The 24,773-nt window shown below is 35.8% G+C and overlaps 1 protein-coding gene across 18 annotated transcripts in view; it reads right to left on the minus strand.

The window, feature by feature from the left end:
* Positions 1 to 24,773, minus strand: part of DMD (dystrophin) — a 1,205,254-nt gene that overhangs the window by 224,911 nt on the left and 955,570 nt on the right. For all 18 annotated transcript variants that reach the window (XM_061453343.1, XM_061453346.1, XM_061453349.1 and 15 more), the window contains one exon: positions 8,989 to 9,169. In XM_061453343.1, coding sequence (XP_061309327.1) covers positions 8,989 to 9,169 — 181 coding nt within the window. The remainder of the gene's footprint in view (positions 1 to 8,988; positions 9,170 to 24,773) is intronic.

Genomic DNA, 24,773 nt, shown 5'->3' on the forward strand with positions numbered 1-24,773 from the left:
AACTAAACTCATAATTTTTTTTTTTTTTTTTTCTATTTCTGTCAGGTCTGGCTTGTCTCTATTTGTTCCCGAGTATTCAGACGTACAGTGAAATTATATAGCAATGAAAAAGCAGAATCATAGAATACCAGGTCAGAAGGTACCTCAAGGATCCTCTGGTCCAAACTTCTTTGCAAAGCATTACCTAGATTAGATGTCCCAGAAACTACATCAAAACAAGGAAATTGAGGATAAATATTTTTTTAACTTAAGAAAGCCCAATTAACATTTGTATGTTTTATTCTAAATATCCACCCCTATCTAGTACGGAAAACGCCAACCTTCAGAATGATGTTGTAAAGATCTTATGTAAAATTGTATCCAAAAAATGAAGTAAATCAGTCTCAATAATGAAAGAAAATAATTGAAAAAAAAACAAACAAAACAGAGCCATAGCTTGCTATGCCTTTCCTCTATCTCAGCCCAACACTTGTTTCAGAGTCTCTATACTTAGCCAAATACAAAAGATATTGATGATCTGTGAAATTCTATTGTTATCAACAAGACTTGATTCTGCCAGGATTACCTTTAGGGAATTCAGAGTTATTGAAACGTAACTGCAGATGCAGATTTGTTGTAAATACAACATGGGGCATTTCTTTTTTCATGCCCTGATGACAGAGCTGGTTTTAAACTGGACAATGATCCTGTTTTTACCTGAGGCAGCATGCAGCCCAGCAACACCTGGGTGTAAAACATGTAAATTGGATATCTAACTGGAAACACAAGATAATGAAATAACAAGCTTTCACACAACTGCTGCCATTGCAGAAGTAACATTTCTTTTTAAGGCAGAGAGTTGTGGTCAATGGGGCAGAATCTAGCTGGAGGTCTGTGACTAGTGGAGTCCCTCAGGGGTCGGTGCCGGGACCAGTGCTGTTTAATATTTTCATCAACGACCTGGATGAGGGAACTGAATGTACCCTCAGCAAGTTTGCTGATGATACTAAACTGGGAGGAGTGGCTGACACACCAGAAGGCTGTGTTGCCATTCAGCGAGACCTGGACAGGCTGGAGAGTTGGGCGGAGAGGAACTTGATGAAATTCAACAAGGGCAAGTGTAGAGTCTTGCATCTGGGGAAGAACAAGCCCATGTACCAGTACAGGTTGGGGGCTGACCTGCTGGACAGTAGTGAAGGGGAAAGGGACCTGGGGGTCCTGGTGGATAGGAGGATGACCATGAGCCAGCAATGTGCTCTTGTGGCCAAGAAGGCCAATGGCATCCTAGGGTGCATTAGAAAGGGTGTGGTTAGTAGGTCAAGAGAGGTTCTCCTCCCCCTCTACTCTGCCTTGGTGAGGCCGCATCTGGAATATTGTGTCCAGTTCTGGGCCCCACAGATCAAGAAGGACAGGGAATTGCTTGAAAGAGTCCAGCACAGAGCTACAAAGATGATTAAGGGAATGGAACATTTCTGTTATGAGGAGAGGCTGAGGAAGCTGGGACTCTTTAGCTCGGAGAAGAGGAGACTGAGGGGTGACCTCATCAATGTTTACAAATATGTAAAGGGTGAGTGTCAGGATGATGGAGCTAGGGTTTTTTCAGTGATGTCCAGTGATAGGACAAGGGGCAATGGGTGTAAATTGGAGCATAGGAGGTTCCATGTGAACATCAGGAAAAATTTCTTTACTGTGAGAGTGACAGAGCAGTGGAACAGGTTGCCCAGGGGGGTTGTGGAGTCTCCTACGTTGGAGGTATTCAAGGCCCGCCTGGACAATTTCCTCTGTGATGTACTGTAGGTTACCCTGCTCTTGCAGGGGGGTTGGACTAGATGATCTTGTGAGGTCCCTTCCAACCCTTAGGATTCTGTGATTCTGTGATTCTTGGCATTGTTTTTCAGATGGTGCCAAACTTCCATAGTATTATTCCATGTCCCACAAAGTGATGGGTTAAAATAACATGGCTACTGCTATTTTTTAAAGTCAATCAAAAAGCTGGGATTTAAACAGTGCAACTCTTACCCACAAGGTATGGAATGACAATACCACAACTAAAAAGAAGAGATGATCTGTTGAGGTGAATGTACTGTTGTGTCTGTAATAGGTGTATCATAAGCAAGAACAGGGTTATTTCATAGCTTTGATCTGGCAGCTTCCAGCATGTTTCCAGCTTGTGGGAAGAAAGGATTTGCTAATTCATTTTAGATCAGTGAAATACACTTTGATATAAACAGTACAAAAAAAAGCAGGACAATTGTAAGCTTTCCCCAACAAGAGACCTTTGAATTTCAATGCTCTTTTGCATTTTGAACTTATGGCTAGTTATCTTGTTATTCTTTTTTCCTGAACTATGGAGTAGTTTGATAAAGACAGTCATTAAAATTGTGTTTAACAGAACAGGCTGAGGTAAAGATTAACATTAAGTAGGTTTAATATAGCAGACAATGTATGGTATTTCTAGAGAGGATATAATTTATATCTTTAATCTGCTCAGTTACTAGTTAAATCTCACATTTGCTTCATTGACAATGGGCCCCTAAAAAGCTGTAGTATCTGATTCAGATACCAGAAATTTAAATTCTGGCATTAAGAAAATAAGTTTTGAGGGTTAACTCACATATTTCACAGAAAATTATCAGTGCAAGCTGACAGATCTTTTTGACTGATACAAAATCTTCTATAAGATATAGAGACTTCTAACATTAAAAATATATGCAAAGCAAGAAAATAAAAATGTTCATCTTCTGAAGTGATTGATAAGCACGCTTCTTGGGGCTCATGGCCTCTTGTTTTTGCATTATATTTTCAACTACATAGTACATAATTGAAGCTTTTATTTTAAATCAAGAGTCCAGATGTTTTCACTCATTCCAACACATCTGGTCACATAGTATATTGTACTAAATCCAACCTAAATACCCAGATGATAAGCAATGTATTCTTTCCTCTGCTGCATTTGTTCATAAAGCCTGTCTTCTGTTTTAGGTGCCTTAATCAGGCACCTGATTTCAGCTGCCTGGTCAGCTGAAAGCTTCTACCAAGGCAAAAATGAATAGTAACATTTCAGATTTCTCCTCTTCCATCTCTATTCTGATTTAGCAGAGTTACTCCATGCAAAAGGACTAATGCAAAAAAAAAATCCTACTTTATTATTGGTAACAAGAGACAGTAAACGTAGAGAGAAAAAGAGAGAGAACAAGGATTCCACAAGTCTAAAGAAAATTAGCACCATGTCCCTTTCACATACCTGAAAATAGAGTGATCTGCCTTTGTGTGCACAAGATAGCAGACAAAAGTACTGCCCACTATGCTTCCCTTCTCAAGGCCTGTTTTACCTCATTTTGTAGTTCTAAGCAAAACTGTAATTGACTCAGTAATTGATGGGTAACAAAGACAGCTAATACGCTACAAAACCAGAAGACAAATGGATTTCTGCTCTCAGGTGCATGCTCACTTCACCCCAAACTCTTCCCTCAGAAATTCTGCATACAGCAGAATTTCACAAAGGATTCATGAGCAAAACCAGGACTGATTATGATAGCCATAGTGTAGTTTCAAAGCTATGCCCATTCAGATATCTTGACACAGACATCAGCTAAATTGAAGCAGTGAAAATCTTTTTTCTGCAACGAGAAAGCCACCACCCCAAGAAGTGGAAAATAAAGGAGCCAACATCCTTTTCCTAAATGATCAAAAATCCCCAACACCATTAACATTTACATGAGAGGAAGAAAAAAGCCCCCCCCCCCCCCAATATATATATAAAATATATGTGTATATATATAACAAATTCACATCTAGTTAGTTATTTAGCTACTCCTAGGTCCCCCTAAGTCAGAGGTGAGACATGCTTTTCCAGAAGGAAAATAACCCTAGCATAGATGGGCTAAACTGTGCTCTGGAAGTGTTTATCTCTCATCATTGTGCAGAACTAGAACAGAAAAAACAGCTATTTCAACCAAGCTGAGCTGAGTGGCACAAACTTGCAGTAACACAAGTTCAGAAACATCTCCTGGTGTGAGGAGATACAAACACAAGCTGCTGTTGCATTGCTAGTGAGATGGAGACAATGGGATAGCTACATTTGTCCAGACTAACAGCTTTCTAGATTTCACTGACTTTTAGTGGGAACTTAAACACTTAGCTCACATTTACACTTTTGACATCTAAAAAGAGGTATCAGCACCTGGCTCTTCCACCCTATTACTTGCAGTATTCCAGTAAGGACAGGTGGCAGATACACAAAAGACTGGTTACATGCCCTTTAGAAAATGTAAAGGCAGACACAACACTGAAGATGACATTACTGGATTTTTATAATCTGGTTAGTAATTAACCGATACCTGGATACAAGCAGCAGAGCTTGTGTCTGCTTGTACCAGTGCTTAAAGATATATCCTGCTAACTACACCTAATGAAAATCTACAGATGACATGGTTATTTGAAAAAAAACGTGTAGCTCACAAGGTGAACAGGATATCTGAAACTGTATAATCCTAAAACCAGCTGAGAATAGATATGAAGGATAATATATAATATATATAAAAATAAAAAAAACCAGGAGAACCTATATAATAGAATTTATGTGAGCCTACATCTGATTTCAAGTGCCATACACTCTAAATAATGTCATTCAATTTCATGCTAAGCAGCATAATACTGCTATTTTAGAGTACTTGGTAGATATCATAACATCAGATGATTCCCGCACATAGAAAAAATATACACAAAATTGGAAACGACAACACAAAAATAGAAATTATAAACACTAGAAAGCATACTAATACACATTTAAGTAGCTCTATATTTTTGTTACAATATTATAAGTCTGAAATTGCACTTATTATACCAAGAATTTCAGAAAAGTCCAAATCTAGTTAACTTTATTGACAGAAAATGTAGCAACTCTATGAGAAGTAATCATAATTTAAATACGACTTTCCAGAACTTCCAAACAACACGTATTTTTCCTCAAAGGAAAATCTTGAACATCAGTTTAGAATCTCCTAACATTAACTAGAGCACTTCCACAAAGGAGGACAAAGGTCCTCCTCCAGAAAGTTGCTAATATTTTCAGTGATAGCAGGTAACGAACTCACTGGAATCATTACAAAATAGTCTGCAATAATACTTCAGTACTACTAATCACACTAACAAAAAAAAAAAATTCCATTTTATGTGTGGGATAAATGGCAGTTTACATGGTGACCACCAACAAACTGAAAACAGGCACCCAAGAGAAAACATGCAAAATGAAATGGTATCCAATGAAAATAAATAATTCAAATAAAAATGTGGCACAAAAGGATCAATGCACAATTGCAACTTTGTACTGACTGAAAAGATTCAATGTCTTTTCAACAGCTGAAAGAAAGTCAGTTTAAACTTCTGACAGAAAATCAAATGGGGAACGTGGTGATGGTATAGGCAAAGCTATTCTTGTCAAACAAACTGTCAGTTTAGGTAGTGGGATTTGCTCTGCTATGGTGTACAACCGCTGCACAGTGCATAACAGAAGAGCTAGAGAGCTAGGATAGTGGAAAGATGTAAATTCCCATGCAGAAAACCTGTGCTGTGGTGGCTATATACTCCTAATAAAAGTTTGCAGCATTTCTTAAGAGACAACTATTTCTTCCGGTACAGTCTAAAAACCTTTCACAAAACAGGTAGAACTTGTCTGAAAAGCATTGGTGATTTTGTTTCTTATTTGTATTCTTTGTAGATCATTACCTTTCTACATATCCAGGAAGATATCTGCCCTAAGCCAAAATAAATACTTTTCCTCAGTTATGCACCATTTAATTTATCCTTTTTATATCAACATGCTAATAATCACAATGCAAGCTTTTTTCTTTTTACCTGCCTTGGGAAAAAAAAAATATACATTCTGTGCGCTTCAGCCACGTGTTTTGAATAGTCTGGTGTGAGGTGTAATTGCAAAAGGCACAGATACCCTTTCAAATTCATCACAAGAGTATATTAAAAGCTACCATTGGGGTTTTTGCAAACAGTTTTTATTGATTATTCACTTTTCAATGTAAATTATACTTGAATTAAAGGTGGAAAGAAGTTTAGTCTCTCAAAGAAACTATACTGTTAAAGAATCAAGAAGAGTCAGGAACGTGGAGCTACCTCAACTTCTTACTATTGAAAAATATCCAGCTGATTGATCTCCTTAAAAATAAGCAAGCATCTTTGAAGTATAGGAATAGAAGAGACAAGAGTGCCTTGACTACTGTTCATGTCCCTTGCTTTAGATAAAACCAACACTGTGATAAAATGTGGGTATTGCCCACCTTATTCATTCTTAGATATAACGTAAGGAAGGCACTGCATCCTTTTTATATTACTAGCAGCCAAACTCCTGCATCTAAAGGAAAACTACTTAGGTTACAGGCTAAGTGTACATGAAGTTTGTAATAAAAATAAATTTGCTGTGTATTTCATGCCAACGTTATTAACATTGCTTCATTTATCATATGCTGTCATAATTTCAGTCAGTCTACACTACCAATAATTCATCAGTCATCATAAATTATTTCAGATACATTTGGTAACCTATATCTATATATATATAGTATAGAAGCATTTTCCAGTTATTGCTGAACTAGGCATGTGATTTTCTTTGTCACATGTGATATTCTTTGTCAAATTTCAGCGGAAAGAAAACCTGTGATTAAATTCATCTGGGCTTAATACTCAATGATTGTATTCATAAATTATCAGAATAAATCTACATTAGCTTCAAAATTATATCCAATATCACATAAGGTGTACAAAATGTCACATACAATTATGGCTAAAAAGACAAACCCGAGGAGTAATTAACACAGTTGAGAGCTCATATCACTAGAAGTACAAAAGCAGAAAGTAAAATTAATTATTTTCATCTCCCTCATATGGTTACTCATCAAACCAGGCCTCATGGGGACACATGATGTATTTCAACTAGACAATGAAAAGCAGCATGCAATTACGCAACTCCTTGGAGTAGCTGGTTTGTACCCTTGAGTATTCTCAAGAGAGTATTCTCTAGAAAGTGTTCTAACTTTACAAATCACCACAACTATTACATTGCTGTCAGTTCAGACAAATGATGCATGCAAATACATGCTTACATAAACAAACAGTGTATTTATAATGTAACAGTTAATACAATTACATCATCAGGCAATTAGAATATGCAGTTATATAAGCCTCACCCTTCTTCTGATACTGAATGAACTGCAAAGTAGCAGGGGAGATTAATCTTTATTAGTGACATTTAAGTTAATGGTTACTGATCATGAAAACCAAAAGAAGCACTTTCTGCACAGCAGAACCATTATTTTCCTAGCTGTTTAAAAAAAAAATAAAAAAAAAATTAAAAATTAAAGCTTGAGAGTGTAAAGCAGAAATTATTACTGAACTTAGAAATTTAGGGTTTTCATTATTTGTGTAGAGAACTCTTTATCAAAACACTGCTTTATATTTATATACTTCATTAATTATTTATGGAGGGAAGGACTTGTATGCATTTTTTTTTCCTATTGTCTATAGTTCTGAATGGTTCTTATGTGGAAATTAAAGAACCCCAAGATACCAGGTCTCCAAAGCTCCACTACCATTAAAATTGAAGCACTTGACCTAAATTTATAGGTATTTTATTTTGCCAAATAATCCATTTTTCAAGGATCACATGAAAAATAAATTCTTCAAATACTTAATAATTCTACTGTTTTATCACCATTACAAATAAAAAACCTAATGTAGAGAATATAAAAAGAAAGCCTATTAACCACTCAGTCTAGAACTACCTTCCATTCACATCTGCTCTCCAGGATCATGCAACTGAATTCAGAAACACATGAGGACTTATATTACTATAAAATTAAATCAGCATAATGATGGATGACTATTAAAAATCTGATTCAGACTTCACTTTTGTCTTGTGCAACAACTGTAGATTTAAGAGTACAATATAATGGGATTTAGCAGCCGTTCAGTAAACAGTTAAAACCACATATTACGACAGCAGTGCCAAAAGAATTATTTCCATCCAACGGTATTTACTCAACACCATCACTTATAACTACAATTTTTCAAAGTATGTTCTTCATAAATAAATTAAGGCATAGAGCCTTCAGTGCCTGGAATTTCCAGTTTTGAACTTTCTGTCAACATAAAAGTCAGATACTATCAAAGATACTGGAATAAAAGGTCCTGCCTCCCAGACAGCTAATCAACCTTTCATTAAAGAAATTTTAAGACCTCACATAGACATATATGTATTACTCTCAGAAATTGTAGTGAAGAAAGAATGGTGAAAGCATAACAGTATATTTTAACAACATCATGTCAACTGATTATTCTTCTTTCTCTTCAAGATTCTCCAAACACCAAATACAACATTCTCTTAAAATTTTTTGTTTCCAAAGGAAAACAAAAAAACAACCCAAAACTGTTTGCAAACTGTCCAGCCGTTAACTATGAAAATTCTAATCGTTACATCTTTTTATTATCGCAACAGAGCATGTTGAAAATAATCAGCAAAATACCAAATTAATATTTTTCATTTATTTGAAAGTAATGGAGAAAAACTAATTCAATTAAGCTACAGAGAATAAATTTAATGTGATTTATATGACTTCTATCAATATCAGAAACGCTTAATAAACTTTCATATTTGTCAAGTGCTCAAATCAAAACTGTAGCTCGGTAGAGTAATTCATTTTTATGTGACAAAAAAAAAAAAAGGAATTATAATCCAAATGCCTATTTCAGCAAACATTCCTTTTTGTACATTTTAAAAGTTGCACTTCAAGACACTTTTTCAAAGGTGTTATATGCTGAAAGATGTCAGACAAAATCATGGTGTGGCTCATGTAAGATTCCTGCAACAATTTCCGAAGCAACACGTAAAGGTTAGTAGCAGAATCAGTTCTCTTTTTCAAAACAATTTCAGTTTATTTGAGTAGCTACAAATTGGAAAAAATTGGAAAAAAAGTTGCTAAACTGAGGTGCCTGACTTACTTGCCACTGTTTCATGAGCTCCCGAGCCATTTTGGCATCCTTTTCTTTGTGTGTAGCATCCTGCAGGACATTTGCAGTTGTTTCAGCTTCTGTAAGCCAAGTAAGGAACTTCTCAAGATCCAGGTAGAATTGTTGCAACATTCTTAGAGCCGATTCCAGTGCAGCTTCACGCTCACAAACCCTGCGCAAGTACAAATTGTCAAATGCAGCACTCTTAAGAAGAAAACAAGTCTTAATAATTTAATCAAAATACAACAAAAACACACTATGTATTTTTCATGTACCAGTGAAGATAAGTTTGCAGATACATTAGCTACAGAACTTGCACTGTATGTCTTGCAGGTAGGGTTCCTTTTTTAACTTTTCTCCTGAGGACTATTTACTGGAATTCATGTGGTAAAAAAAATTAAGCAAAAAGTATAATGTCTTTGAAAGTATTATGACTGAAACATGCACAATTAAAACCCAAACAAACAAAACCCAAGGCCACAAACACAAAAAACCCACACAGAAAAAATTACAATTTGTTTTAATCCAAGATTGTTTTCTTATTTGTCATTAACAAAACAGTGGGAAAACTTGTTTATTTTTAGAAATCATGAAATAGTTTCTGATCACTACACAGTATGATGAATTATTCGTTTTTGATGTGAAACCTTTGGAGATTGTGTTCAGCACTTTAAACTCCAATAACACTGAAGTTTGGGGGGCAGGGTTGTGGTTTTGGATGTGGGTTGATTTTGGTTTGTCTTTGTTTTTTTTAATATGATAGGTATCTTTGTTGTAATTTATCAGTCACAATGAAAAATACAATTTTAAAATATAAAAGCTATCTTATCCTTGGGGAAGATCTAAAGAATATATTGAGCAAGAACACTAACGGCTTCAGCAGTTTCAGCATGGTGCTGAAAAAAAAACAGTATATCTGTGTTCTATCAACATTCATGTGCAATGTTGGTGTTACATGTACTCACCAATTTTTTCTGCATGGAGCCTGAGCTAAATATGGATTTAGAAAGGTGAGCAGGTAAGCATGACATACTGCTCATTAACACAAGTCTGTCAATGCTACTACTATTGTATTACCTGCATAATTGTTTAACTTCAACATGGTAATTAGTATTTTTTTTAGTTCAGAAAATAAAAGGCATTTGGTCAGCAAAAAATCAAATTGTGTTACTTAAAGCAGAATGAATGCAATTGATGCACACCCATGCTTAGTCTATGAATCTGTGGTGATCTGTATATTTCTAGATATATCTCCTGTCTAGCTTTATAGTTATTTAGACAGATGATAGATTTTAGGAGCTATAATTTCTCAAGTTGTAACTTAACATGAAGTTACCAGAGGTGGCCATGAAATTTCTAAATGCTAATCTCTATTTCAAATCCTGTTTGCTGTCACAAAGAAGTTGTACTCCTTAGTAAGTAATGATAGTAACATGAAACCTAGTACAGTAGTTGAAGTAAGAAATGAAACAAAAAACTTGCCAAGTGGTACTAAAATGTTTTTTGACAAGCATATAAGTAAAATGGAGAAAAGGAGAGTAAGTTGGAGTATAGGCAAGGACAAACATTTCTGAAGAAAAAAAACAAAGTCCTCCCAAAGAGCCAAATCTCATAATAGCTACCATATTTTTAATTCTTTAAAATCTAATACACCCACCAGAAAATATCTAGTACTTTGTATTTTAAATTTTGATACATCTAATATGCAATAAAATTTCAACTACATTGACAGCTCTCCAGTGTATCAATAAGTTTCACTCGGCTCTCCAATTACTTGAAAATGATAAAGTTAGAATAGAGAAAAGAAAGCCTAAAAATTAAGAATAAAACTGAGTAAAATTTGGGAAATTATCTGAAATCTTGTGTGTGTGATCTTAAAGTTCATAAGCAAGGTATTGCGTTATTAAGTAAAAGTCAGCATCTGTACTGTGATATACATACAAAATCTATAAAACTAGGTATGATGTTACGGAATCTAACAAGAAGAGAAAATGCTGAGGTATGAGAATAATGGTGTCATTGAATGAAGAACTCTTCCAATATATTTAAGAATCCCAATCCCATACAACACAAGGAATACAGTGTTTGGAGAAGGTCCATGCGTTTGACTAACAGTTTTTCTTCAGCTGTAGTGTTTGTTGCGTAATTTGTAATGAATCATATTTTGAGTGTCTGTTTGTTTGAAATAGTAAGCTTATTCACATTACATGATACTTGCAAGGGTCAGTGTTTAAATAATAAATTGAGATGTTCAGGTAACAGGAAACATAGTAGGTGCAGGGCATTATGCCAATGTACACTACACTATATTGATACAGAATACATAACATGTAAGGAAATATATCAAAGAGTAAACACAGAATATATTTATGATGGGTGAAGTAAAAAACTTCTGTTCCACAGGAATTCCTTTAAAAGTAATATAAGTAGAGAAATTCTGCATCATTCAGTGTTCAATAGATCACTAAATCACACTTCCTCTGCAGACTGTGTGATCTAATGTTAGCACACTGAGATGTAAAATAAAATAACCTGGACTACTGCCTGCCAAAGTATTACTAAATGGTTTTACTTCTATAGTTCATGGGTTGTCTCTATATAACTGCATTTTACCCTGACATTCCATACAAATAAATTAAATAAATAAAAAGATAATAATAATTAAAAAAGTGTTCCTGTATTTCCCTTTTCTGAAGCTATCACAGACAATTTGTACAACATACATCTTTATGATTATACCCCTTCTCCCAGTTTGACAAAGGAACAATTGCAAAGCATTATTGGAACATTTAGTTTTTGCTACTAAATAAATTTAAGCTTTTACTGGTAACTTTTTCAGCTGCTTTAACTTTGACTGATAATGAACCTATCAAAGAGGCAGAATAATTTAACCTCCCATAAAGTAGGAACATGAGATGTCATCACAGACAGGAAGAAATTTAAATTCTTAAAGTGAAAATTAAATTCTTAATTTAACTATTATTGACAGAATTGTGAAATGCAAATTCAAAGTAAATCATACTAATTTATTTTGGGAATGCTGCTTAGAGAAACTATTCCAGAATCTATGAACTATATTCCATAGAGCCACTTAAAGTTATTAATATATGTTAGTAAGTTTTTAATTTGCAGATTAACTCTGGAATGGCTGACACACGTTAGGTATAGAAAACTATGTCAAGACAGCATTTTAAGTACTGCTTCCAGGTGGTTTTCATGATCTCAGCCTGCTTGACACCTCACTTAGGAGGACACAGTATTTTTCCAGTAACACTTTTGCATGAATGTTCCTTTCAGTTCAACCATCCTGACAGAAGGTACTAGCTTTCCTCTCCTGTAGAACACTGGCACGTGGATATGGATTTAAATTTTTTGAGTGATCTTTATGTATGCATCCTTACATCCTACTATCACTATTTTGTCTTGCTTATTACAAAGTGTTCTTCACAAAGTTGATCCTTGAACAATGGAGATTGCTCCCCTATGTGCAATTCTGCCTCTGAAATGACTTCTATGTTGCAAATGATGAGAAAACCTCAAAGTGCAATTAAATGCGGAGCTACAGTATCAGCATCTGAACCACTCCAGAAATCAGTGTTCAGATGTAGCTGACATTCATCCACAGGCACTTATCCTCCCATCATTGTGACTGAGGAATCAGGAAAGCTTTAGTGTGCTGGTACAGAATATTTTTACTTGAAAGACAGGCTTTCAGATTTTTTTTTTTATTTATTTTGTGCTTTATTCCCTTCCCACAAGGACTAAGAGGCTAACCTGATGAAAACGCTACCTCTTAAAAAAGCAACAATAACTTCCTAGAATGCTTTGCCTGATCTTTATCACTGCTAATATCTCCCCGAGGACAGCTGATGTGGAAAACTGAAAGAAAGAAAGATTGCATTTCAGTGGTGGAAAGGTCTTTGAAAAAACTAAAAAATGCCTCTTTTGGAGCCCAATGTGAAGATATAAATACTGCCCCATTGATTCAGGTATACGAACAGGATTCCTACAGGTGACATGTTTCTGTATTTCTAGGTGTAGTACTTCTTTCTGCCTTATGTTTCTTTCTCAACAATTTGAGCTATTGGCTGAAGGCTGACTCTCAGTGCTTTCAGAGCAAGTTGCAGGGTATCTCTGCCTTGGCTGCACTATCTATACCGATTTGGTATGAATAACCAGCAAACTTATTTTAAATTCCAGGTGTAACTGTGCAGACAGAGAGACAAAGTGCAATCGCTGCTGCAAAATAAACACACCAAGGCAGTTCTCTGCTGATTCTCTTCTGCAGGAGAGAATGACAAAACCCATCAACACCCCCATCTTGCAACTGGAACTCAGACTATCATCTGTTTTGATACGGATACAATATTGTTCTTTCCCTGACAACCACACACAGTTTCCTAAATGATGACAGTCTTTTCAGGTACTAAAATTAGAACATCCTAAATAATCTCCTGATCACAGTAATTAGCCCATGTAATTTGTCCTGTCTTAAAAAGCTACCGACACAAAGGGGGGGGGGGGAAATGTTTCAAAGAGTAGTTATTCACTCTGCTAAACAAAACACAATTGTTTTTTTCCTGATGAGTTTTTCTACTGTAAAACTATTCAGTACCAGAAAACATGTTGCACTAAAAATTTTTCTGTTTTTTAGGTTTACATAAACTTCACTAAGTTTATGTATTTAGTAAAATGGATGAAGCAGGAGAAACTATTTCTTTTAGCATTGTTCATTGACAGGTTTGTTTCTAGTCTTATACTTGTCATAGGCCTTCTTAAAACAGCCAGACTCTTGAAAACAACAAAACACATCAGCCCCCCTCCCCGCCAAGCATTTTCCTTTGAACTGATGGCCTTTTTAATTGCTTTTGTACATTTAGCAACAAGCATTTTTTAAATTTAGCCAGTTTGTTCCTTACTTTTCTTTATTAAAGCACCATTGAACTTTTATAAAAGAAAAAAGGAAAAAATTGTGTTTATCTATAAATTGTCAGATCAACCTTGGATATTAATCTCCCTTCCCTTCTACACCATTATTTGTTAAGACTGAGAAGGGTTGCCCAAAGCAAAGGAAATAACACACTTTAGGGCACAGAGTCACAAACATAGATTTCTGTACAGGACCTTTAAATAACCTCTTTTTAAATAAGCACCTGCCAACATCAGCACAGAGGATCTGTGTTATCACAGAGGAAACTTCCTCATCAATCTTTAAAAAAATAATTCGTCTTTTATTCTCTGCTCATGTATGGGTTCACACACTCCCCAGATGACTCTTAATGGAATAGAAAGCATATATATATAGAGAGAATTCTTTTAACAGGCTTTTCTTGCCACCACCTTGCTTTGTCTGTGTCCTGTCCCACTGTTGTCCCCGTCCCCCCCTCACTGTTTTCTGAATTTATGGAACCGATTGACAAAATGCAGTCTAACCCTTGTATCATTCATTAAAGAGAATCATAATGGGTTCTCCATTAAAGGAAGAATCAGAAAACACAAGAAATCCTAAAATCAAAACTAAAACCAAACAGCCAAAACTGTTCTCTTATTCCACCAGAAGAAGCAAAAGTATTACTGCTGTTTAAGTCTTCTTCACACTCCATGGTCTATATAATATGTAGAATTAAGTTTTTCCTTGCATTCCAAAACATTTCATTCTTTTGAGATTCCAAGGCAGTCAATGCTACTATTTAATAAAAGACATATTAATTACTAAGATACAATTTATTAAGATAAAATCTTTGCTTTCTAAGACAGTGAAGCATAATTAAAACTGATTATGAAAATAATTATATCCTGAAGGCACTTGTTTTCTTACCCTTAATTACTGTAGAAACAACTAAATTTAATAAGACTGTCAAATGCACTGATGGCATTACATAAAATCAATTAGGCCTCACAAAGGATTCTACTAAACTGATAGTGTACTTTTCATTTAAAGCTGCAACCTCTGAGGGCTGAGCTCAGTGGCCTAGCAGAACAATGATTTGCTACCACGTAAGAGAAAGAAGTCTCAGTTTCTGTACTGGAAAACTTCTCAGGCAGCACTTAGGGTTCTTATTAAACCATGCATCACCTTAAGTGAGAATAACACTAAATAAACAAATATATATTTTGTTTCCCTCCTCTAAAACATTGACCTTAATTAGTACTAACACTACACAAAGATGCTGACAGATCAGAGGGAGTGAAATTATTTAAAAAAAATTATTCCGATATATCAATGTATTTTAATACGCATAAAATGCTAAAAAGAAATAAAAATGACAAACAAGGTCAAGCTTTGTAATCTTCAGCTCAGAAGCATCTGGTAATCAAAATTGGTTAGCATCTGAGTAAGAAAGAGAGATGGCAGACTGCCTACTGTTTCTTATGTCTATATAATCTAATTTAGTAATATTAGTTGTAAAGAAACATCAAGGTTCTTCAATCCTGTTCTTTTTGCAGAAGGAACAAACTCACTTTTTAAAACTAATCAATCATTCCCATGTAGCTGCTATTATTTCTGAATAGGATACGTAAATCTAAATAAAAGTCTTACTAAAACCAGCTTGAACTCATCAGTTCAAGGCTTACATTCATGATTGTATTTGACACCATAATAATCATCATATCTTCAGGACGAAACCTGGTTGCCAATTCTTGATTTAGTTCTGCTTTTTCCAATTAGATGAAAAATTGCATCCCAGCAGACTGCCCAGGAATTATGTTTATATTTACAGTTTTCCACAGGTGAAAGAGCATAGCAATACATTCTAAAATTCTAACCTGATAGCCATTTTCTTCTTCATGCTTCCATCTCTGGTTAATAAGAGAGAGAAAAAAGAAAAAGGAAAGAAAAAAAAAGTAGTCCTATATTCCAGTTTGTGCCCATTACTCTTGTCCTGTCACTGAGCACCACACAAGAGCCTGGCTCTGTCCTCTTTGCACCCTCCAGATCTTGAGGCATCCCATCAATGCCCATGGACTTACACAATCCAAGTTTGCTCGCTCCCTTCAGTTCAAGAAGGCAAAAGCCAGCAAATAAAATGGGTCATATTTCACAGAGTTATGTTTTTTATCCAGGTTCACAGAAAGCACATCACAAAACAGCACAGTGTTGACCACTTAAAAACACCACAGGAGACATGACAAAAAATCACTGGGTGATATTCCTTGTTCTCTGTGTTATCCCAAGGAATTCCTATGGATTAAACACTCAGATACAAACATCTTAGTGCCTAAACGCCGGACAGACAGTTGGGACAAACACATCCAATAGTACATTGGTATATGAAACTGTTTAAAATAAAAGTCACCTTCCCATTCGATAAGATCTGGTATTGAGCATTGTTACACTGCCATTATAGCATTGTATTATATTTTTCTACCAGAATGTCTGAATCACTAAATTACTCCCAATTTTATGCTTTGATCTTTATTCAGAGAAGTCATGGTTCAGGTTTTCTAACAAGGTATAGACAATGCACAAAGCTTGAGAGGAAAAAGTTTTTGTTTTCTCAGAGACCTGTATGTATAAAGTCAACTACAGAAACGAATCACAATCTATATCCACAACAGACATCACAAGAAAATAACTGAATAGCAAGGGGTGGTATTGATAGAGCACATGCAGGCAATGCCCCATTATTTAGCCTGGATATTACTTTTTCTCAGATGGTAGTCATCTTAATTTTTCAAGTTCTATTCCAGTACTACAAAGGATTCCTAGAAATCAGATTAGAACAATTATGTCAAGAATTCACGGGAGGAAAAATAATGTAAAACATTAAAAAACAGATCGTTTCTCTCAGAAGAACCATAAAAAAAGAAAGAAAATAATAAGTATTTTAACTTTCTTAACCTCAAATATGCACTGGAGATAGCGGCCTTGTGTTGCAATTAACAATTAAGTTCAACTGATATTAACATATCTATTATGATAACCTGTTAACCTTCCTGTTAAGAATGCAAACAAGTAAATAAGTGCATTGGTAAAAAAACCCTGTAGCATTACTTGATCTCCATTTCATTCTGCTCATGAAGTGTGAGGTACATACACATGACTGTGTATAAAATAATCTTAACAATGTCATGGAGAAATACAGTTTTAGACTAATTTATCACAAATTCCATGCTTTGCAGTAGCCACAGATGTCTAAATTTTCATACTTTACTAAGTGATTTAAATTACTGTACAATTTCTATCTAAAGGATAAAATTCTGAACAAGGAAATCAAGGAAATAAATAGATATTTTTAAATCCACATGGAATTATCATGACATATTGTTCTTCTAGGTCTTTAAGATATTTATGTGCTATTTTGATATCTTATATTAACTTCTGTAACTCTTTTATGTGTATCCATACTTCTGATCTAAAAAAATCCATCATTTGCTGTCCAGTACCTGCAATATATTGTCTCATTAAGTAAATTCTTAAAAGATTTTAGTGTTCAAGGCCAGGTTGGACAAAGCCTTGGGTGAGATGGTTTAGTGTGAGGTGTCCCTGCCCATGGCAGGGGGGTTGGAACTAGATGATCTTAAGGTCCTTTCCAACCCAAACTATTCTATGATTCTATGATTCAAAGTTGCTCTACATAATTGTTTAATATGCTGAAGCTTATTCCAAATGACAATCTGAACAAGAATGGCTTATATTAATAATTTTATTAGCCCCAAATATAAAGTAATAGTATTATTCTAGTAACTTTAATATGACTTGCTCATTTCTCCCAGTCTGAGCTAAGCATATTATACATTTAGAAAACTTCTGATGGTACCACATGAACATAACTATCATAGAATCATAGAATGTCCAGGGTTGGAAGGGACCTTAAAGGTCATCTATTTCCAACCCCCCTGCCATGGGCAAGGACACCTCACACTAGACCATATCACCCAAGGCTTTTTCCAACCTGGCCTTGCAATCTGCCAGGGGTAGGGCATCCACAACATCCCCAGGGAACCTGTTCCACTGCCTCACCACCCTCACAGTAAAGAACTTCCTTATATCTAATACAAACCTCCTCTGTCAGTTTAAAGCCATTCCCCCTTGTCCTAACCCTACCTGCCATTGTAAAAAGCCCCTCTCCAGATTTCTTGTGGGCCCCTTTAAGCGCTGGAAAACTACTCTTCTCCTTGGAGCCTTCTCTTCTCCAGGCTGAACAAGCCTAACTCTCTCTCTGCCTGTCTCCATAGGAGACGTGCTCCAGCTCTTTGACCATCTTCATGGCCCTCCTCTGAACTCATTCTAACAGGTCCACATCCCTTTTGTGCTGGGGGCCCCAAAGGTGGGTGCAGCACTCCAAGTGGGATCTCACAAGAGCAGAGTAGAGGGGGAGAATCACTTCCCTTGACTGCTGGTCACATTCCTTTTGATGCAGCCCAGCACGTGGTTGACTTTCTGGGCTGCAAGCCCAGGTCATGTTGAGCTTCTTGTCAAGCAGCACTCCCAAGTCCTTCCCCTCAGGACTGCTCTCAGTCCAGTTTGCCCAACCCATACCTGTACTTGGGATTCCCCTGACCCAGGTAGAGGACCTTGCAGTTGGCCTTGAACTTCATGAGGTTATCACTGGGCCATCTGTCAAGCATGTCAAGGTCCCTCTGGATGGCATCTCTTTCCTCCAGCACGTTAACTGCACCACACAGCTTGATGTTGGCAAACCTGCTGAGGGTGCACTCAATCTCACAATCAATATTGTCAACAAAGGTGTTAAACAGCATTGGTCCTAATACTGACCCCTGAGGGGTGCCACTCATCAGTGGTCTCCATTTGGACATTGAGTTATATGTTCAACAACCTTTCATATTTGTGACTAGCTAAATCTTGCGCCTCCATAATCAGGCTGTGCCCCAAAAAAATATATATCTGGAAGGAGAAGCCATCTGTAAAGAATAAATACACAATACATCTATACAAGTACTGAAGTGTTTCCATCAGAAACAGAAATGAAGCCCTGTTTTGGCAATTAGTGCTAAAGATTTCTGCTTTCAAACATAAATATCATTCTACATTTCTTTATACATTTGCCAACTTTTTCTTAGAAGTAATTAAAAGACAGGTATGAAAACTAGAAATGGAAATATTGCTTTATTGACTATCCACAAGTTAAGTCCTTATGTCAGGATCTATTTAGGAACCATGGCAGGGGTGGAAAATTACAGAAATGTCTTGAATGAAACACAACTGAGGTTAAAAACTCATAACATAGTCAATGTAAATAACATTCAGCCATGAGCATTAGGGTGTGAAGAGCAGGACGGAAAATATTTGGAATAGTCTAACCCAGGCAGGACTGTGAATAATTCCGGATGAAAGATATCATCAGGAATGTGATAGTGGAAAGATTCAGTCTAGATGTGTACAAAATACCAGACACTACAAGGAGGATCTTAAACTCAGTATTACACTGCTGCCTTCTTCAACTAGCTGTAGCTTTGAAGGAATTTAGTATTTAAAATTAAGACCACCAGCTTCATGAAGATGTCAACACATACTAGCATCTGAAAGATTATTGATAAAAAAAAAAATAACCCACATTATGCCCAACATTACCTCACTCTCCTAATTCTGGCTTGAATACGTTTTCCTAGCCAACACAAATGAGAGTAACACCAGACATAAAATGACTAAATCAGTGACATGATGTGAAAAACAATTTACCCAAAGCAAAATTTAATAAAAGTGTTCTATGCTTCTATTTTCATTTTCTCAACATGAGAAGAAGTAACAGTGACATGTGTCCACAGCTCCAAGGGGTCAGCAGAGTATTAAAAGGAACGGTGTCACCAAAGGCAGATCAGAACTATGGTTTCTTAGAGCCATCTTATTTGAGCAAGTCTATTCTACTGGACAGAAACAGAGAGAAGACAGACCTGGAAGAATCGCCTCCCATCCCTTGGAGTAAAACCACACTGTGAAACTTAAAAGATTGACTACCACAAAAATAAATCTACCTTCTTGGAATCAATAAAGAAATATGTCTCATAACAGAGCAATGGACACTATCAGTGATTAATTAACAACACTGAATTATGAACCTCAGACATGCTCTAAGCACCAAGAAGTCATGGAAATTTCTGAACTGTTTGACATTACGGACAATAAACAGCAGCATCTCTTTAAGTTTTTAAAACAGTAACTGAAATCAGTATATAAAAGTCCTGTTGTGGGGTACAGAAAACGCCTCAAAGTTAGATTTTAGAAAAACAGCCACCAAATAAGACTTGCCTAACATGAAAAAAAAAACCACACACAAAAAAAAAAAACAAACCCCAAAACAAACAAAAAAAGTAATATGAAAGAAAAGAGGAAAATAAAGAAAATAAGAAAGAAAACATAAGATATTAATAAGATAAAATGCAGAAAGTGGGAAATGGTTCTCGCAAGCTGGGCACTTTAGGTAATTCCAATAATAATTTGTTTTTTAACATACATTGTGTCAACTGAGCAAATGGAACTTGAAAAATATATGTACACATTTTAAACAGATAAAAAAAATACTTTTTTCTGTCCTTACCAACAGAAAGTGGACATGTATAACTCATTGCCACAAGGCACTATTGTGTTTGAGCAGATATCTATCAAATACATAACTGATTATGTATCATTCACAAAGGAAGGATCTGCAGATATGCCAGCTAGAGTGATAATTACAAGAGCTATTATTTCTTACTTCTTGCAGGAGATAACATTTCTTAGGGTTTGAAGGAGATTTAATGTTCATAGCTGGGGAAAAGCTCATCTTTTTTAAATCTGTTAGGGAATGCAGCACACTATAGTTACATAAGGAGTACTGGTCAAGATGTGATTGATACTGAATGCTAGCAATATGAACAAATTAATCTTTCCCTTTTCACATATTCCTTTCTTTCTTACTGTTTCCCCTTCTATGTAACAGATACACCTTAAAAAACTGTGCTTAGATTTATCAGTTTAATCTCACCTTTTCTTCATGACTTCTCACCACCCCTAATCTAGAACATGCAAGAAAATGACATTGCTAAATTTGCTGCTTTCACATCTTCTTTCAGTATTGCCACTTCCACAGGTCTCTGCCTTGGTCAGTAAGAGTTGTAGCCACCAGCCTCTTGTGCTGATGGATCCTCATCCAAAATAATAATGACTCATTGTAATTTGTCAATTTCTCTGTGAGTTTGTATAAAAGCAACATGTGGTTGAAATATCATTTGCAGTTAAAACACAGCCACAAAACAAAAGGCAAGCACCACTGCTGTCAAACTGACACATTTGGTAGTGGTAGCTCTCAAACAGAGACTAAAAATTTAATAGACAGCCTGAATTATCCTCTCAGTTTCAGTTATGACTGACAAGCCAGTGAGGGGGAAGCTTACACTGCCTGCACAGCAGCTGATCAGAAGCTACAATGAAACGCCACAGCTTGCAATAGCAAGGAAATGCTGTTAAAAAAAAAACACCAAAACCAACAACAACAAAAAAAACCACCACAAAACCAACAACTCAAACCCCCTAAGCAAACATAGAAAACCTTGGCGAAAACAAAACAAGGCTATCACAAGAATAATAATGCAAACAAAAAATGACAATTAAGGTCAAATTCCTTTTTGCTGGCACTCTGCAAGCCCATCAGCTTTATTAATTTCTTTTCCATTGTTTGTTTTAAAGGACACAAAGTCTGATAAGAAGTCTATGGAGGGGAAAGGTAAGTCATGCATTTGTTGCAATAAGCTTTGGATGAGAGCAATAATCAGTTTGCTACACTTTGTCAATTTATCCGCAGACTAATACGAAATAGATTTAAGGTTGGTCTTTCAGGGCACAGAGCACTAACTTCTGTTCTTGTTCAAATAAAGACTAAAACTCTCTAATTCAGAAAATCTCACCTTTAAGAAAAAGAACAACACATTTGTCTTAATCTGCTAACGGAGTAAGAACAAAAATAGACATTTCTGTTCTTTCTCTCACAAAATCAGTCTTACTTATGTCTTCCTGAGTCCCTTCCTCCTCCTGCACCTCCTATGTATGCAAAAGAGTGAGATTTCTCAAATGGAGTGTTTCTTTGAAATGTCCATATTAAGCTTTGATTACGATTCAAATTAGTCCATGAAATCGCTCTCCCTTCAGAATTCTGTTCCATGAGCTATTTAATGATTTTGTCCAGATGGATTTCACTATAGCATAAGAACAGCTCTCATTTTCATCAAAAGGAATAAACAGCATGGAATAAACAACATGGTAAATATGAACAAAGCAGCAGAATTCCATTTCACTCAAGACCAAAATATAAATCAAGAATGGGGGGGAGGGGGAGGAATAAAAAATGGAGAGCAACTGTCTGAGTGGTAAGGAATGGTCTTCCAGATGTTCTACTTTCAGTTTTCCTGCTTATTTTTAATTATTAACTTGCCCTCAGTATTTGAAGCTGAAAGCCTCTTTGCAAAATGCCAGCACTGTCCTTCTTTTTGTCTATAATGAAATCATTAACATTAGATTACAGCTAATGACACAAACCACTAGACTTTCAATCAGCTGAATACATGGTGTCTAAGAAACCACAGCAAGCCACTTGTGGGGCAGACAAGTTGGATAAAAACAATCAATTTAAGAAAACCAGCACTTTATTCTGAATGACAGAGGTCATTTCTGTTTGTCTGTGGGAGGACTTAGCAGACCTACAGATGATCTATTGCCTTTCTGGAATTAATAAAAGTACTAGCCTACAGTTGTATCTATTCAAGTGGTGGGAATGCTAAGTTTATTCACAATGATATAAGAGTTTTAAGAAACATGTCCCTGAAGTTACAAGGATCCATAAATCCTTTTAGTCAAGTACTGAAATACTGATGCTACCTTTTCCTGAAATAACTCAAGAACTCTTTCCTTTTTTTAATTCTAAGAGCTTATCAAAAATCACAAGAATACCTTCACAAAGGTGGAAATGATGAATCATGGCATATTATGGGTAACATTGCTTTTTCAGCAGCTTCTACAAGCATTTTGAAAGCATTGCACATTGAAGACTATCCTCTCAGAAAGTGAACCAGAAATATTCAGTACCTCCAGTTGACCTCTCATCTTGGATCCACATAGTGGTGTCAGGACTGCACAAAAAGTACAGTCAGATGACTAGAGAAAAAAGGTGAAAACTAGAATATAAGGAGCTAAGGAGATTTTGGAAGTCATCTATTTATAGGAGATTTGCCTGGAATTGTATTTATGTCTTTTTATATTTTCCTATATGTGGCTGAAATGCCATTATTTTTAGGCTCATTAGAAAACAAAGAAATCTTAACTGATGTCATTGCTGATAAGATTATCTTTTGTACATAATTACCTACACTCTCAAACAAATATTTAATAAAATGTCGTTCAAATAGGTAGCCCCCCTTTTATCTATCATCATAAAACAGTCCCTCTCCCCCAGATGGCCTTTTAGGTGTACTTCTTTAATCATAGAATCATAGAATAGAATCATAGAATCGTTAGGGTTGGAAAGGACCTTAAGATAATCCACTTCCAACCCCCTGCCATGGGCAGGGACACCTCACACTAAACCATGTCACCCAAGGCTTTGTCAAACCTGGCCTTGGACACTGCCAGGGATGGAGCATTCACAGCTTCCTTGGGCAACCCATTCCAGTGACTCACCACCCTCACAGTAAAGAATTTCTTCCTCATATCCAATCTAAACTTCCCCTGTTGAAGTTTTAACCCGTTACCCCTTGTCCTATCACTACAGACCCTAATGAAAAGTCCCTCTCCAGCATCCCTATAGCTCCCCCTTCAGATACTGGAAGGCTGCTATGAGGACTCCATGCAGCCTTCTCTTCTCCAGGCTGATATATATGTAATACAGATATATTAAAGGATGATATTTAACCAAGTAAAACATAAACAAAAAAGTTATCTCAAATCAAACTCAGTATTAATTGAACCCTTTTTATAATCCTTTTCTGACAGTGTGCCATTTTGTTAAAAAAAAAAAAGACTAGAACAAAGAAAACGAAAAATACTTCAATCCTTTATCTGAAAACAACTCTTCCAAAATTTCAAAGATACCCATATTTTACACACAAAAGCCTTAGCATTCTTGCATCAGAAGCAGCTAGTAAAGAGTTTTTCTTTAGCATTTGCTGATGTTACTAACTGCTGGAGAGAATCATGCAGTGCTGTACTGACAAAGTGAGACAAATTAGTTTAATGAAAATTAAAGGGTTCTTGCACCGTCTTGTCTAATGTGAAAGGCATTAGGACTTCATATAGAAGTCAGACTTCCCAGAAGAGAACTGGATTAAATGCTTTGTTGAAAATTTTGTTTCTCCTCCTATTCAAAATAATAGTCAGAGCTACATTTTCTTCCAGAAAAACATGCTGATATATTAAAGCATTTGCCCCTTAACATAATCTTGGGTGTGATTCACTTTCATTCAATGTGAATAGTTCTACTCACTGAGAAAAATTAATTAAGTCCTTGTTGAATTGAAACCAAGCAAAGTTCTCAAAAGACAGTATGTGGAAAATACCTAGACTGAAAATTCACCTTTTTAAATAATAAAGGCAACAAAGATAACCATCTGTTATCAGGATCTCCATAAAACAAAATAATTGCCCTACAACTGAAATGCTTTCCAGCACTCTGCAATTTTGAACAACTACTGTTAAGCTGGTGTAAATAACAAGCTTCAGTATGACATACTGGCTGTAAAAAAGCAGTCACATGACATACCTACTTTCTTGAGCTTGGCAAAATTCTATTAAAAAAAAAAATCACCTCAATATGATGATAAAAAATAAAATTTACCATACTATGCCG

Source organism: Pezoporus flaviventris, unplaced genomic scaffold, assembly GCF_033815535.1.
Source record: "Pezoporus flaviventris isolate CSIRO_AGI_PZ_B2104156 unplaced genomic scaffold, CSIRO_AGI_Pfla_v1 ptg000015l, whole genome shotgun sequence".
Lineage (NCBI taxonomy): Eukaryota > Metazoa > Chordata > Aves > Psittaciformes > Psittacidae > Pezoporus > Pezoporus flaviventris.